The 18,410-nt window shown below is 46.3% G+C and overlaps 1 protein-coding gene across 1 annotated transcript in view; it reads right to left on the minus strand.

Annotated features, from left to right (window-relative positions):
- Window positions 1-490: 490 nt before the first annotated feature.
- The window catches only part of LOC134911039 (calcium/manganese antiporter SLC30A10-like), a 216,732-nt gene continuing 198,812 nt past the window's right edge, over window positions 491-18,410 (minus strand). Inside the window, exon 4 of the mRNA XM_063919432.1 lies at window positions 491-969. Coding sequence (XP_063775502.1) covers window positions 491-969 — 479 coding nt within the window. The remainder of the gene's footprint in view (window positions 970-18,410) is intronic.

The raw sequence follows: 18,410 nt of genomic DNA on the forward strand, positions 1-18,410 counted from the left end.
AAGGTACAGGTAATATGACACGTACACCTGCAATCACCCGACTACTAGTGACATACCACACACACACACACACACACACACACACACACACACACACACACACACACACGTACCTAGACACACACACACATACTTTATTGAACACTTATAGCACAAAAACATATACGTTTTAAATAAGCATTTAATAAAAAAGACACTATACACAATAACTCCTGGGGGCATCGGTATCACATTACTCAGTGCTCAGATCTGGGTACAGTTTAAAGTGCAGTTTAGTACAGAATATGTCACATAGTCAATGTCCACTATTCTGTATGCATTGGAACCATAGGGCTCTCATAAGTCTCTGTATGGGGTCAAATAGATAGTAGATGATATTGATGAAGCAGAACATATTGTATAAGCTCCAATCTCCTTATAGATTACACTCTCAATGAAATGTTATTTATAGGAAAAGGGGGAGGGGAGAAACCTGGACGCTGAGAGCAGGCTAGCACCAAGTGGATCTGGAACTTAGTGCCTCCATTTCTGAATTCAAATCATTTGCAACTTCCTTTCCTTCAGGAGGTCCTGCGTACCGAGGGTCAATAGTAATCTGGACCCCATAGTCCACCTCATTACTTCTGTACCATACCTGGGAGGATTTGCCCTTCTTCAGGGCGTGACCGTTGGATTCAGTGAACGGGATCAGCTCCTGGCTGCAGCAGAGGTTTGGGTCGCACTTCTTGGAGATGCAGGGTGCGTCGCACGCTAAGGACACGTCCTTCTCATCTGTAAACTCGGCCTGAAGAGTCACCGCGTGAACTCCCTCCGCATGGAAGATGTTACGGATGTCGCGATTGGCTGCCATGTAGTCTGACAGACAATGGAACTTTACATGAAGCGTTGCAATGTTCTTTCCGCTGGCGAGCTCCCAGATATGGATCTCATGTATACTTCTCACTCCCGGCACCTGCGCGATTTTCTCAACTAGAAAATATAAAAAAAGAAACAACTTAAAATCTTCACAGATTTGATCTTCTCTCCCAAAACACAGGCACAGGGATGCCCTCTCCACGGCTCACCTGCCGGATATAGCAGCCGGGGCTACAGGAGAACAGAGTAACTCTCAGTGAGATGTATTATAGGCTGCAGCTGCCGGGTATAACAGCCGGTGCTACAGAAGAACAGTGTAAATCTCAATAAGATGTATTATAGGCTGCAGCTGCCGGGTATAACAGCCGGGGCTACAGGAGAACAGTGTAAATCTCAGTGAGATGTATTATAGGCTGCAGCTGCCGGGTATAACAGCCGGTGCTACAGGAGAACAGTGTAAATCTCAGTGAGATGTATTATAGGCTGCAACTGCCGGGTATAACAGCCGGGGATACAGAAGAACAGTGTAAATCTCAGTGAGATGTATTATAGGCTGCAGCTGCCGGGTATAACAGCCGGGTATAGGAGAACAGTGTAAATCTCAGTGACATGTATTATAGGCTGCAGCTGCCGGATATAGCAGCCGGTGCTACAGGAGAACAGTGTAAATCTCAGTGAGATGTATTATAGCTGCAGCTGCCGGGTATAACAGCCGGTGCTACAGGAGAACAGTGTAAATCTCAGTGAGATGTATTATAGGCTGCAACTGCCGGGTATAACAGCCGGGGATACAGAAGAACAGTGTAAATCTCAGTGAGATGTATTATAGGCTGCAGCTGCCGGGTATAACAGCCGGGTACAGGAGAACAGTGTAACTCTCAGTGAGATGTATTATAGGCTGCAGCTGCCGGGTATAACAGCCGGGTACAGGAGAACAGTGTAACTCTCAGTGAGATGTATTATAGGCTGCAGCTGCCGGGTATAACAGCCGGGTACAGGAGAACAGTGTAAATCTCAGTGAGATGTATTATAGGCTGCAGCTGCCGGGTATAACAGCCGGGTACAGGAGAACAGTGTAAATCTCAGTGAGATGTATTATAGGCTGCAGCTGCCGGGTATAACAGCCGGGTACAGGAGAACAGTGTAACTCTCAGTGAGATGTATTATAGGCTGCAGCTGCCGGGTATAACAGCCGGGTACAGGAGAACAGTGTAAATCTCAGTGAGATGTATTATAGGCTGCAGCTGCCGGGTATAACAGCCGGGTACAGGAGAACAGTGTAAATCTCAGTGAGATGTATTATAGGCTGCAGCTGCCGGGTATAACAGCCGGGTACAGGAGAACAGTGTAACTCTCAGTGAGATGTATTATAGGCTGCAGCTGCCGGGTATAACAGCCGGGGCTACAGGAGAACAGTGTAAATCTCAGTGAGATGTATTATAGGCTGCAGCTGCCGGGTATAACAGCCGGTGCTACAGGAGAACAGTGTAAATCTCAGTGAGATGTATTATAGGCTGCAGCTGCCGGGTATAACAGCCGGGTACAGAAGAACAGTGTAAATCTCAGTGAGATGTATTATAGGCTGCAGCTGCCGGGTATAACAGCCGGTGCTACAGGAGAACAGTGTAAATCTCAGTGAGATGTATTATAGGCTGCAGCTGCCGGGTATAACAGCCGGTGCTACAGGAGAACAGTGTAAATCTCAGTGAGATGTATTATAGGCTGCAGCTGCCGGGTATAACAGCCGGTGCTACAGGAGAACAGTGTAAATCTCAGTGACATGTATTATAGGCTGCAGCTGCCGGGTATAACAGCCGGGTACAGAAGAACAGTGTAAATCTCAGTGAGATGTATTATAGGCTGCAGCTGCCAGGTATAACAGCCGGTGCTACAGGAGAACAGTGTAAATCTCAGTGAGATGTATTATAGGCTGCAGCTGCCGGGTATAACAGCCGGTGCTACAGGAGAACAGTGTAAATCTCAGTGAGATGTATTATAGACTGCAGCTGCCGGGTATAACAGCCGGGTACAGGAGAACAGTGTAAATCTCAGTGAGATGTATTATAGGCTGCAGCTGCCGGGTATAACAGCCGGGTACAGGAGAACAGTGTAAATCTCAGTGAGATGTATTATAGGCTGCAGCTGCCGGGTATAACAGCCGGGTACAGGAGAACAGTGTAAATCTCAGTGAGATGTATTATAGGCTGCAGCTGCCGGGTATAACAGCCGGGTACAGGAGAACAGTGTAACTCTCAGTGAGATGTATTATAGGCTGCAGCTGCCGGGTATAACAGCCGGGGCTACAGGAGAACAGTGTAAATCTCAGTGAGATGTATTATAGGCTGCAGCTGCCGGGTATAACAGCCGGTGCTACAGGAGAACAGTGTAAATCTCAGTGAGATGTATTATAGGCTGCAGCTGCCGGGTATAACAGCCGGGTACAGAAGAACAGTGTAAATCTCAGTGAGATGTATTATAGGCTGCAGCTGCCGGGTATAACAGCCGGTGCTACAGGAGAACAGTGTAAATCTCAGTGAGATGTATTATAGGCTGCAGCTGCCGGGTATAACAGCTGGTGCTACAGGAGAACAGTGTAAATCTCAGTGAGATGTATTATAGGCTGCAGCTGCCGGGTATAACAGCCGGGTACAGGAGAACAGTGTAAATCTCAGTGAGATGTATTATAGGCTGCAGCTGCCGGGTATAACAGCCGGGGCTACAGGAGAACAGTGTAACTCTCAGTGAGATGTATTATAGGCTGCAGCTGCCGGGTATAACAGCCGGTGCTACAGGAGAACAGTGTAAATCTCAGTGAGATGTATTATAGGCTGCAGCTGCCGGGTATAACAGCCGGTGCTACAGGAGAATAGTGTAAATCTCAGTGAGATGTATTATAGGCTGCAGCTGCCGGGTATAACAGCCGGGTACAGGAGAACAGTGTAAATCTCAGTGAGATGTATTATAGGCTGCAGCTGCCGGGTATAACAGCCGGTGCTACAGGAGACCAGTGTAAATCTCAGTGACATGTATTATAGGCTGCAGCTGCCGGGTATAACAGCCGGGTACAGGAGAACAGTGTAACTCTCAGTGAGATGTATTATAGTCTGCAGCTGCCGGGTATAACAGCCGGGTACAGGAGAACAGTGTAACTCTCAGTGAGATGTATTATAGTCTGCAGCTGCCGGGTATAACAGCCGGGTACAGGAGAACAGTGTAACTCTCAGTGAGATGTATTATAGGGTGCAGCTGCCGGGTATAACAGCCGGGTACAGGAGAACAGTGTAACTCTCAGTGACATGTATTATAGGCTGCAGCTGCCGGGTATAACAGCCGGGTACAGGAGAACAGTGTAAAATCTCAGTGAGATGTATTATAGGCTGCAGCTGCCGGGTATAACAGCCGGGTACAGGAGAACAGTGTAAATCTCAGTGAGATGTATTATAGGCTGCAGCTGCCGGGTATAACAGCCGGTGCTACAGGAGAACAGTGTGAATCTCAGTGAGATGTATTATAGGCTGCAGCTGCCGGGTATAACAGCCGGGGGTACAGGAGAACAGTGTAAATCTCAGTGAGATGTATTATAGGCTGCAGCTGCCGGGTATAACAGCCGGTGCTGCAGGAGAACAGTGTAGCTCTCAGTGAGATGTATTATAGGCTGCAGCTGCCGGGTATAACAGCCGGGTACAGGAGAACAGTGTAACTCTCAGTGAGATGTATTATAGGCTGCAGCTGCCGGGTATAACAGCCGGGGCTACAGGAGAACAGTGTAACTCTCAGTGAGATGTATTATAGGCTGCAGCTGCCGGGTATAACAGCCGGGTACAGGAGAACAGTGTAACTCTCAGTGAGATGTATTATAGGCTGCAGCTGCCGGGTATAACAGCCGGGTACAGGAGAACAGTGTAAATCTCAGTGAGATGTATTATAGGCTGCAGCTGCCGGGTATAACAGCCGGGTACAGGAGAACAGTGTAATCTCAGTGAGATGTATTATAGGCTGCAGCTGCCGGGTATAACAGCCGGGTACAGGAGAACAGTGTAACTCTCAGTGAGATGTATTATAGGCTGCAGCTGCCGGGTATAACAGCCGGGTACAGGAGAACAGTGTAAATCTCAGTGAGATGTATTATAGGCTGCAGCTGCCGGGTATAACAGCCGGGTACAGGAGAACAGTGTAACTCTCAGTGAGATGTATTATAGGCTGCAGCTGCCGGGTATAACAGCCGGGTACAGGAGAACAGTGTAAATCTCAGTGAGATGTATTATAGGCTGCAGCTGCCGGGTATAACAGCCGGGTACAGGAGAACAGTGTAAATCTCAGTGAGATGTATTATAGGCTGCAGCTGCCGGGTATAACAGCCGGGTACAGGAGAACAGTGTAACTCTCAGTGAGATGTATTATAGGCTGCAGCTGCCGGGTATAACAGCCGGGGCTACAGGAGAACAGTGTAAATCTCAGTGAGATGTATTATAGACTGCAGCTGCCGGGTATAACAGCCGGGGCTACAGGAGAACAGTGTAACTCTCAGTGAGATGTATTATAGACTGCAGCTGCCGGGTATAACAGCCGGGTACAGGAGAACAGTGTAAATCTCAGTGAGATGTATTATAGGCTGCAGTTGCCGGGTATAACAGCCGGGTACAGGAGAACAGTGTAAATCTCAGTGAGATGTATTATAGGCTGCAGCTGCCGGGTATAACAGCCGGGTACAGGAGAACAGTGTAACTCTCAGTGAGATGTATTATAGGCTGCAGCTGCCGGGTATAACAGCCGGGGCTACAGGAGAACAGTGTAAATCTCAGTGAGATGTATTATAGGCTGCAGCTGCCGGGTATAACAGCCGGTGCTACAGGAGAACAGTGTAAATCTCAGTGAGATGTATTATAGGCTGCAGCTGCCGGGTATAACAGCCGGGTACAGAAGAACAGTGTAAATCTCAGTGAGATGTATTATAGGCTGCAGCTGCCGGGTATAACAGCCGGTGCTACAGGAGAACAGTGTAAATCTCAGTGAGATGTATTATAGGCTGCAGCTGCCGGGTATAACAGCCGGTGCTACAGGAGAACAGTGTAAATCTCAGTGAGATGTATTATAGGCTGCAGCTGCCGGGTATAACAGCCGGTGCTACAGGAGAACAGTGTAAATCTCAGTGACATGTATTATAGGCTGCAGCTGCCGGGTATAACAGCCGGGTACAGAAGAACAGTGTAAATCTCAGTGAGATGTATTATAGGCTGCAGCTGCCGGGTATAACAGCCGGTGCTACAGGAGAACAGTGTAAATCTCAGTGAGATGTATTATAGGCTGCAGCTGCCGGGTATAACAGCCGGTGCTACAGGAGAACAGTGTAAATCTCAGTGAGATGTATTATAGACTGCAGCTGCCGGGTATAACAGCCGGGCACAGGAGAACAGTGTAAATCTCAGTGAGATGTATTATAGGCTGCAGCTGCCGGGTATAACAGCCGGGTACAGGAGAACAGTGTAAATCTCAGTGAGATGTATTATAGGCTGCAGCTGCCGGGTATAACAGCCGGGTACAGGAGAACAGTGTAAATCTCAGTGAGATGTATTATAGGCTGCAGCTGCCGGGTATAACAGCCGGGTACAGGAGAACAGTGTAACTCTCAGTGAGATGTATTATAGGCTGCAGCTGCCGGGTATAACAGCCGGGGCTACAGGAGAACAGTGTAAATCTCAGTGAGATGTATTATAGGCTGCAGCTGCCGGGTATAACAGCCGGTGCTACAGGAGAACAGTGTAAATCTCAGTGAGATGTATTATTGGCTGCAGCTGCCGGGTATAACAGCCGGGTACAGAAGAACAGTGTAAATCTCAGTGAGATGTATTATAGGCTGCAGCTGCCGGGTATAACAGCCGGTGCTACAGGAGAACAGTGTAAATCTCAGTGAGATGTATTATAGGCTGCAGCTGCCGGGTATAACAGCCGGTGCTACAGGAGAACAGTGTAAATCTCAGTGAGATGTATTATAGACTGCAGCTGCCGGGTATAACAGCCGGGTACAGGAGAACAGTGTAAATCTCAGTGAGATGTATTATAGGCTGCAGCTGCCGGGTATAACAGCCGGGTACAGGAGAACAGTGTAAATCTCAGTGAGATGTATTATAGGCTGCAGCTGCCGGGTATAACAGCCGGGGCTACAGGAGAACAGTGTAACTCTCAGTGAGATGTATTATAGGCTGCAGCTGCCGGGTATAACAGCCGGTGCTACAGGAGAACAGTGTAAATCTCAGTGAGATGTATTATAGGCTGCAGCTGCCGGGTATAACAGCCGGTGCTACAGGAGAATAGTGTAAATCTCAGTGAGATGTATTATAGGCTGCAGCTGCCGGGTATAACAGCCGGGTACAGGAGAACAGTGTAAATCTCACTGAGATGTATTATAGGCTGCAGCTGCCGGGTATAACAGCCGGTGCTACAGGAGAACAGTGTAAATCTCAGTGACATGTATTATAGGCTGCAGCTGCCGGGTATAACAGCCGGGTACAGGAGAACAGTGTAACTCTCAGTGAGATGTATTATAGTCTGCAGCTGCCGGGTATAACAGCCGGGTACAGGAGAACAGTGTAACTCTCAGTGAGATGTATTATAGTCTGCAGCTGCCGGGTATAACAGCCGGGTACAGGAGAACAGTGTAACTCTCAGTGAGATGTATTATAGGCTGCAGCTGCCGGGTATAACAGCCGGGTACAGGAGAACAGTGTAAAATCTCAGTGAGATGTATTATAGGCTGCAGCTGCCGGGTATAACAGCCGGGTACAGGAGAACAGTGTAAATCTCAGTGAGATGTATTATAGGCTGCAGCTGCCGGGTATAACAGCCGGTGCTACAGGAGAACAGTGTGAATCTCAGTGAGATGTATTATAGGCTGCAGCTGCCGGGTATAACAGCCGGGGGTACAGGAGAACAGTGTAAATGTCAGTGAGATGTATTATAGGCTGCAGCTGCCGGGTATAACAGCCGGTGCTGCAGGAGAACAGTGTAACTCTCAGTGAGATGTATTATAGGCTGCAGCTGCCGGGTATAACAGCCGGGTACAGGAGAACAGTGTAAATCTCAGTGAGATGTATTATAGGCTGCAGCTGCCGGGTATAACAGCCGGGTACAGGAGAACAGTGTAAATCTCAGTGAGATGTATTATAGGCTGCAGCTGCCGGGTATAACAGCCGGGTACAGGAGAACAGTGTAAATCTCAGTGACATGTATTATAGGCTGCAGCTGCCGGGTATAACAGCCGGGGCTACAGGAGAACAGTGTAAATCTCAGTGAGATGTATTATAGGCTGCAGCTGCCGGGTATAACAGCCGGTGTTACAGGAGAACAGTGTAAATCTCAGTGAGATGTATTATAGGCTGCAGCTGCCGGGTATAACAGCCGGGTACAGGAGAACAGTGTAAATCTCAGTGAGATGTATTATAGGCTGCAGCTGCCGGGTATAACAGCCGGGGCTACAGGAGAACAGTGTAACTCTCAGTGAGATGTATTATAGGCTGCAGCTGCCGGGTATAACAGCCGGGTACAGGAGAACAGTGTAAATGTCAGTGAGATGTATTATAGGCTGCAGTTGCCGGGTATAACAGCCGGGTACAGGAGAACAGTGTAAATCTCAGTGAGATGTATTATAGGTTGCAGCTGCCGGATATAACAGCCGGGTACAGGAGAACAGTGTAACTCTCAGTGAGATGTATTATAGGCTGCAGCTGCCGGGTATAACAGCCGGGGCTACAGGAGAACAGTGTAACTCTCAGTGAGATGTATTATAGGCTGCAGCTGCCGGGTATAACAGCCGGGTACAGGAGAACAGTGTAAATGTCAGTGAGATGTATTATAGGCTGCAGCTGCCGGGTATAACAGCCGGGTACAGGAGAACAGTGTAAATCTCAGTGAGATGTATTATAGGATGCAGATGCCGGGTATAACAGCCGGTGCTACAGGAGAACAGTGTGAATCTCAGTGAGATGTATTATAGGCTGCAGCTGCCGGGTATAACAGCCGGGGGTACAGGAGAACAGTGTAAATCTCAGTGAGATGTATTATAGGCTGCAGCTGCCGGGTATAACAGCCGGTGCTGCAGGAGAACAGTGTAGCTCTCAGTGAGATGTATTATAGGCTGCAGCTGCCGGGTATAACAGCCGGGTACAGGAGAACAGTGTAAATCTCAGTGAGATGTATTATAGGCTGCAGCTGCCGGGTATAACAGCCGGGTACAGGAGAACAGTGTAACTCTCAGTGAGATGTATTATAGGCTGCAGCTGCCGGGTATAACAGCCGGGGCTACAGGAGAACAGTGTAACTCTCAGTGAGATGTATTATAGGCTGCAGCTGCCGGGTATAACAGCCGGGTACAGGAGAACAGTGTAACTCTCAGTGAGATGTATTATAGGCTGCAGCTGCCGGGTATAACAGCCGGGTACAGGAGAACAGTGTAAATCTCAGTGAGATGTATTATAGGCTGCAGCTGAAGGGTTACCTCTTCTGTCTTTGTACATATTACTTGATCGTCCCCGAATAATAAAGATAGAAGATTTATTGTCTGTCTTTGCTATGCGGGATTGCGGTCATACACTGAAGCTGAATCCGTGTCAGTGTTCCGGGAACACGTGACAAGGTAATATTTAAGTCCGGGACTTAATATTACGAAGTTTTTAAAACAGGTATCAGGGATACCATAGAATCTTTAATGTCTGGGACTTAAAGATACGTCTGAGAAGGGACCAGGGGTCCGAGCGCACTTCTCCAAAGACGTTAGTATCTGGGATACTTAAAATAGACCTGGGAGTCTATACGTAACGTAGAGAATACCCCGATTTGATCGCCTATATATTTTTGTATGTTTGTAGTGAGATAAGTTCTTATATTTGGTCCAGACGGCTGGTAAGTTTTCGTCTGCCAGATATCTTTACTCAAACACTTTTCTTGCTTCCTGTCTAAAACGCTGTATTTTTTCTGACATCTTGTACGAAGGTAAGCGTACCCGTCAAAAGATTTCATGTTCTCATTATACAGATAATATTGTGATATTGTCAATGACTAATTAACTGGTGTTAGCTAATGCATGCATAGAAAGTTTTTGTAAATTGCATTTTTTTTGTTGTGAAATTTCATAGAAAGTCTTTTTGTTGTGAAATTGCATAGAAGGTTTTTTTTGTAAACTGCATTTTTGTTGTGATATTGCATAGACAGTTGTTGTGGGTTGTTGTGGAAATTGCGTAGAAAGCTGGTGTAGATTGCATTTTTACTATGGGAGGGACCTATGTATAAGTAGAGTGTCGTATATTTTAGATAATTTTCTTTTAAAAGTTGTACTGTTGATTTATATTACTGTCTGACAATGGGCTCTAGTCAGAGTAAAAAAACTGCATATCCCCCGCCCCTCCCTGGTGAGACATGCAGGATGTATGTTGCCCGTAACTCTACCTCAGAGTATTATTTAGTTAACCCATGGGTGGATAATTTAGCGGGATGGACAGAGAAAGCAGGACGGGACCCATTCCTACGGGAAGGCAGTAATTACCTTTTCTATATGGAGATTTAAGAAAAAATGTCAGTTTCCAATAGCACAGAAGCGAAGCTGCAGAGGAATTGTAAGTCTTTGAAATCCCTCTCGCCCCCCCCCCTTTTGCATTCCAATGTATCCTGCGCTCAGAGACACAAATCTCTTGGCAGCAGTAACCCTTTCACACTAAATGGGATCGCTTCCAACTTCACTGCTGGAGGGTGCGTCCACTAGCTCTATCCCTAACGCACCAATAACCCAGAGTTTAGATAATAGTAAAACACTGTCCCAAGCCCACCATTACCCTCGATGGCTGTATATCTTATTTACGCAAAACTTGCAAAGGACGCAGCTATACACATATGAAGGAAGTTTTTTTTGCCTGTGTTTTTTTGCCTGTCGCTGTAGCTTGTAAAAAGAAACCTGCGCCCACTCATAACTATCAGAGCTCCAGACGCTTTGACAGACAGAACCAACCCCGCAGTCAGGGAACATTCCAAAGACCCCGCGCACTGACGGGGCCCGGAGGAGGGTATCCCAGCCTTTATTCAACTCTCCCGTCATAGTGAGATTCACCTCTGCTGCCACTTATTATAAATGGAAGTAAAATTCCCTTTTTAGTGGACAGCGGTGCAGCAGCCAGTGTTTTGTGTTCTGACTTATGCAATACCCCCTCTCACCAGAAAAGATAGAAGGTCTCCGCCCCATGATACAGCAATTCTTACAACAGGGTATCTCAGACATATTGTATCACCATACTGTACTCCTGTGAACCCTGTTGCCAAAGCTGATGGTAGTATGGGATTTGTACAGGATCTCAGAGCGATCAATCAGTTAATTGTCCCAATTGCACCAATTGTTCCAGATGTAAACTCACTCATTTCTGCAATCCCTACAGATGCTGCGTTCTTCTCTTACAGATTTTCTGAGTGTTGAAGAATGCCTTTTTTTCAGCATACCTGTAGATTCACAGACACAATTACTTTTGCCTTTTCTTTTGAGGGTAAACAACTTACCTGGTGCAGATTATTGACGCACCTGTTGTCTCCAGGCCACATTGAGGCCCTGGCAACCTCACCATGGTTCAGTCCTGCTACAGTATGCAGATGATCTGCTGCTCTGTAGTAAAACTGAGGAGGCCTGCCGAGAGGATGGTGTTTCATTACTAAACTGGCTTTGTGAATGTGGACACAAGGTGTCCAAAATAAAAATGCAATGGTGTAAAAAGCATGTTGATTACTTAGGTTTTGTGCTCACTCAGGGAGAGAGAAAAGTCAGTCCACAATGCATACAGTCTGTATTGGGCCTGGTCACCCCAACTACCCAGAAGGAACTACTGTCCTTCCTGGGTATGGTAAATTACTGCAGACAGTGGATATCTGATTGCTCTTATTGTGATAACATTTTGAGACAAGCCACACTGAAGGACAAACCTAAAACTGTACAATGGTCACAAGAAATGTTAACTGCATATGAAAGTTTAAAATGTATGTTGATGAAAAGTCCGGCACTTGGCCTCCCCAGTTATGTACTACCTTTCCATCTATATGCAAGGGACAATTGTAAAACCATGGCGGGGGTGCTCACACAGTTTCATGGAGGGAAGTTGCGCCCCGTGGCATTTTTTTTCCAAAGTCATGCCAGTGTCTGTGCAAGGTATGCCTGCCTGCCTCAGGGCTTTGGCAGCCTGTGCAATGGTTGCAGAAATGGCCACTACCCTCACTTTAGGCCACATCACAGTACTCCACACCACACATGATGTCCTGGCAATACTTAAAGGCTTACACACAGCACATGTCAGCACAACGCCTTAGTGGATATGAAGTACTCCTTTTGAGTAACCCTACCCTTACCATTAAGTACACTGCTGGTTCTTCTGGCCCTGCACCCATTCTCAATGCCCTTTTAGGCTTGAAAGGTCCCAAGGATGAACCACCCGACCTACATGACTGTGCTGCTTCCATTGAAGCTGAAACTTCTCCCAGACTTGACATGTCTCCCGTTCCCATACCAGGCACAGACATTGTTTTTGTTGACGACTCCTGTAGTAGGCCCAATGACAATACATACCAGGCTGGCTATGCCATTGTCACCCTCCCTGATACTGTGTTGGAGACCCTACCAATGCCTTGTCGGTCCGCGCAAGCTGCAGAGCTCATTGCGCTCACTGGAGCATGTCCCTCCCTTGACAACGTCCATCTGCTCACTCAACTTCAAGCTGCTGCGACTAATACTGATCTCTCCGACTGGACTTACCCAATTCTGCAGAAAAAATCCTAAATCAGGATTAATCTGCAAAGAGGGGAAACCCTGTATACCCCAGTCCAGTGCCCCTTTGCTCGTTGCCCAGTGCCGTGGTGTTGGTCACCGTGGTGAAGCCACAACACTCCTCCTACTAACCAGTGATTTTTATGTTACTAATGCCAAATCACTTGTGGACCAGTATGTTAGCAGATGCATCACTTGCCTCAGGAACAACCCTAATAAAGCTAAACACCAGCATCTTGAATACCCCACAGAAAACTCTAGGTTACTCCCCATTTAAAATACTAATGGGCAGGCCTTTTCCCACACCTTGGGCTAAGAAACCATTAGTAATACAGGAGGGAGATCTAGAACTTATCAGAGAAGAGTATGTCAGGTCCCTGATAACAAAACTGAATGAAATTGAACATGAGGTTGTTTGTAAAAACCCTTTTGAATCCACAGGAACCTACACACCCCTTTAAAGTCGGAGACAGAGTCGTGGTGAAGGTGCTCCCCAGGAACAAGAGCCCAGGAGACTTCACCTATGGTCCAGAGACAGAGGTCGTAGCAGTTACCCGAACAGCAGTCCTGACAGAGGAAAGTCCTACCTGGATCCATGCATCCCGAGTAAAAAAAAAGGTTCCTAGACCAGACCTAGAGAGGGAAGCAAGTGATTCCAGTGAGGTACGAACCGGGGCAGACAGCCCTGACCTCCCACCTAGCGAAGAAAGAAGAACAGAAGAAGATGAGGAACCTGTCCCCTATCTTTATCCTGGGGACTACCTTGATAGCCCTACTGGCCCTCACTCACCACACAATATGTGAGGTTGATATTACACAGACTAATGGGATCCCCACCTTGTGGTACAATTCCTCCAATACACACGTAGCCACATATATCCTTGACTATTTTATGTTCCCCAAAATTGCTGATGACAAATATTATATACAACAAAGGAGGAAATCAGGAATGTCTGAGACAGTATATATTTGTGTTACTGACGAATGGTACTATGACAATAGATATTATGGATCTAATTGTAATTCCTGGGAAGCTGTGGGGTGGAATACAGGAGTAGATTGGAAATATGGCCCATCGTTTGCAAAGAATAGATGGAGCAAATATGGAGTACCCCTACTTTCTAGACTATCCATTCATAAGATGGATGAAGGCCCAAATTCATACAGGTTTAGACTAAACATAGTGAACCCTAGCAGAAGCGACAATGAGACTTATGTACTTGGTATATGGTGGCAAGCAGGGTATTATAGTGCAAGGCAAATGTTTTATTTATGGGATATGTATAAAAACCCAAAATACCAGCCTAAAATTGCTCCCCAAAACAAACCTTTAAAGCCCCATATTGCCACTTTTAAAGATATGGTGGCTATTACTAACCCTACCTTTGAAGACACCCTAGCTATTGAAACTGGTTTCTCTGACATTAATTTTTGGTTGGAATGGATGAAGTATAGTGCTAACAAACACAATAAAAGCAACTGTTATGTCTGTGGCAAATCTAGGCCCCACCTAGGTACAGTGCCCCTTAATATACCCCTAGAACAAGAAAATTGTTTTTTTCAGCCTTTTTAATGACACCAAAACAAATGACAGTCAGTGCGAAATGTGGAAAAGGGAATATCCCATATTGTCAAAAAATCCCAACCCAGGAAGCACCATAACCATATATCCTGGAAACTACACTTGTTATACATCTAACACCACAACAGGGAGAAATTTAAAAACCTTCCCACCAGGGTATTGTGCAAATAAAAGAACAACTGTTTTAGTCAACCAAACTAGATCATTAGGCGACATTTATTACATATGTGGGAAACTGTAAATAAAAACGTAGCCTGGATTAATTATATATATTATAATCAACAAAGATTTGTTAATGATACCAAAGATGCTCTTAAAGGTATAGCTGAACAGCTAGAAGCCACTTCCCAAATGACATTCCAAAATAGAATGGCCCTTGACATGATCCTAGCAGAAAAAGGCGGTACATGTGTTTACATTAGTAAGGTGGAAGGCTGTTGTACATATATTCCTGACAACACTGGTCCCAATGGTAAGGTTACTTTAGCCATAAACAAGTTAGAAACCTTATCCATAGAACTTAAGAAAAATTCAGGTATTGATAACCCATGGAGCCAATATTTTGGATGGTTTGAAAATTGGAAACTGGCTCTTGTGCAAATAAGCATATTCATACTTGTAACTTTAATTCTTGTAGGCATTATAGTTTATTGTGTAATTCCCTGTGGAAAGAAACTTACCTCCAAAGGCATTGATAAGGCCCTGATGTATTATGACATAACCACCAGTCCTGTCACCTCCTCTGATAGTAAGGGACCCGACGATTATGTCCAATATCTCAAGAACTGGAGAAACAAGAAAGGAGCCTCACTCAAGAATCATGTCATATAATAATCATGATTCTAAGAGGGGATTGAAGGGTTACCTCTTCTGTCTTTGTACATATTACTTTTTATATGATCAGTTTCCTTATAATAATTACAGTGTAAAAGTGAATATTTCTATTTCCCTAGTGAAGGGTTAAAACATGCTTTATGAACTCTTATGTGTTTGCAATGGATGCTGCTGCCCTGTGTTAGATGCCTTTGTCTCTCATACAGATACCAGGCTTGTGTGGGTCTGGCATCCAAGGTCAGCTCTCTACTAGATGTAACCTGCTTTTTCTACTTCTGTGTGTTACTAAAAGATCCTTTGTTAAGTTTCGTCTGATGCAACATATATAACATCTGCCTGGCAACTGCTATATCCAATTATGTTATGTCAAGTATTAACCACCCCTACGTACCCCACCCAGGCACCTACCCCTAAGCCAATGAGCCCTTTTACACTTGTCAGTTCCACCCATATGCATTGTCTTATATACTCTTGTTAACTTTATAATAAACAGTGTGAATTTTAACTGCTTGTCTGTGCATGTACCTTGTGGTTAAAAGTTTACACTCCAGACGTCTGTAAGGCCATCACATCGAGGGTTAAAGAAAATAAGGTCAAATCCTTTCAGCAGCTGCCGGGTATAACAGCCGGGTACAGGAGAACAGTGTAATCTCAGTGAGATGTATTATAGGCTGCAGCTGCCGGGTATAACAGCCGGGTACAGGAGAACAGTGTAAATCTCAGTGAGATGTATTATAGGCTGCAGCTGCCGGGTATAACAGCCGGGTACAGGAGAACAGTGTAAATCTCAGTGAGATGTATTATAGGCTGCAGCTGCCGGGTATAACAGCCGGGTACAGGAGAACAGTGTAACTCTCAGTGAGATGTATTATAGGCTGCAGCTGCCGGGTATAACAGCCGGGTACAGGAGAACAGTGTAAATCTCAGTGAGATGTATTATAGGCTGCAGCTGCCGGGTATAACAGCCGGGTACAGGAGAACAGTGTAAATCTCAGTGAGATGTATTATAGGCTGCAGCTGCCGGGTATAACAGCCGGGTACAGGAGAACAGTGTAAATCTCAGTGAGATGTATTATAGGCTGCAGCTGCCGGGTATAACAGCCGGGTACAGGAGAACAGTGTAACTCTCAGTGAGATGTATTATAGGCTGCAGCTGCCGGGTATAACAGCCGGGGCTACAGGAGAACAGTGTAAATCTCAGTGAGATGTATTATAGGCTGCAGCTGCCGGGTATAACAGCCGGTGCTACAGGAGAACAGTGTAAATCTCAGTGAGATGTATTATAGGCTGCAGCTGCCGGGTATAACAGCCGGGTACAGAAGAACAGTGTAAATCTCAGTGAGATGTATTATAGGCTGCAGCTGCCGGGTATAACAGCCGGTGCTACAGGAGAACAGTGTAAATCTCAGTGAGATGTATTATAGGCTGCAGCTGCCGGGTATAACAGCCGGTGCTACAGGAGAACAGTGTAAATCTCAGTGAGATGTATTATAGGCTGCAGCTGCCGGGTATAACAGCCGGTGCTACAGGAGAACAGTGTAAATCTCAGTGACATGTATTATAGGCTGCAGCTGCCGGGTATAACAGCCGGGTACAGAAGAACAGTGTAAATCTCAGTGAGATGTATTATAGGCTGCAGCTGCCGGGTATAACAGCCGGTGCTACAGGAGAACAGTGTAAATCTCAGTGAGATGTATTATAGGCTGCAGCTGCCGGGTATAACAGCCGGTGCTACAGGAGAACAGTGTAAATCTCAGTGAGATGTATTATAGACTGCAGCTGCCGGGTATAACAGCCGGGTACAGGAGAACAGTGTAAATCTCAGTGAGATGTATTATAGGCTGCAGCTGCCGGGTATAACAGCCGGGTACAGGAGAACAGTGTAAATCTCAGTGAGATGTATTATAGGCTGCAGCTGCCGGGTATAACAGCCGGGTACAGGAGAACAGTGTAAATCTCAGTGAGATGTATTATAGGCTGCAGCTGCCGGGTATAACAGCCGGGTACAGGAGAACAGTGTAACTCTCAGTGAGATGTATTATAGGCTGCAGCTGCCGGGTATAACAGCCGGGGCTACAGGAGAACAGTGTAAATCTCAGTGAGATGTATTATAGGCTGCAGCTGCCGGGTATAACAGCCGGTGCTACAGGAGAACAGTGTAAATCTCAGTGAGATGTATTATTGGCTGCAGCTGCCGGGTATAACAGCCGGGTACAGAAGAACAGTGTAAATCTCAGTGAGATGTATTATAGGCTGCAGCTGCCGGGTATAACAGCCGGTGCTACAGGAGAACAGTGTAAATCTCAGTGAGATGTATTATAGGCTGCAGCTGCCGGGTATAACAGCCGGTGCTACAGGAGAACAGTGTAAATCTCAGTGAGATGTATTATAGACTGCAGCTGCCGGGTATAACAGCCGGGTACAGGAGAACAGTGTAAATCTCAGTGAGATGTATTATAGGCTGCAGCTGCCGGGTATAACAGCCGGGTACAGGAGAACAGTGTAAATCTCAGTGAGATGTATTATAGGCTGCAGCTGCCGGGTATAACAGCCGGGGCTACAGGAGAACAGTGTAACTCTCAGTGAGATGTATTATAGGCTGCAGCTGCCGGGTATAACAGCCGGTGCTACAGGAGAACAGTGTAAATCTCAGTGAGATGTATTATAGGCTGCAGCTGCCGGGTATAACAGCCGGTGCTACAGGAGAATAGTGTAAATCTCAGTGAGATGTATTATAGGCTGCAGCTGCCGGGTATAACAGCCGGGTACAGGAGAACAGTGTAAATCTCACTGAGATGTATTATAGGCTGCAGCTGCCGGGTATAACAGCCGGTGCTACAGGAGAACAGTGTAAATCTCAGTGACATGTATTATAGGCTGCAGCTGCCGGGTATAACAGCCGGGTACAGGAGAACAGTGTAACTCTCAGTGAGATGTATTATAGTCTGCAGCTGCCGGGTATAACAGCCGGGTACAGGAGAACAGTGTAACTCTCAGTGAGATGTATTATAGTCTGCAGCTGCCGGGTATAACAGCCGGGTACAGGAGAACAGTGTAACTCTCAGTGAGATGTATTATAGGGTGCAGCTGCCGGGTATAACAGCCGGGTACAGGAGAACAGTGTAACTCTCAGTGACATGTATTATAGGCTGCAGCTGCCGGGTATAACAGCCGGGTACAGGAGAACAGTGTAAAATCTCAGTGAGATGTATTATAGGCTGCAGCTGCCGGGTATAACAGCCGGGGGTACAGGAGAACAGTGTAACTCTCAGTGACATGTATTATAGGCTGCAGCTGCCGGGTATAACAGCCGGGTACAGGAGAACAGTGTAACTCTCAGTGAGATGTATTATA

The sequence above is a fragment of the Pseudophryne corroboree genome, chromosome 4 (genome assembly GCF_028390025.1).
Source record: "Pseudophryne corroboree isolate aPseCor3 chromosome 4, aPseCor3.hap2, whole genome shotgun sequence".
Classification (NCBI taxonomy): domain Eukaryota; kingdom Metazoa; phylum Chordata; class Amphibia; order Anura; family Myobatrachidae; genus Pseudophryne; species Pseudophryne corroboree.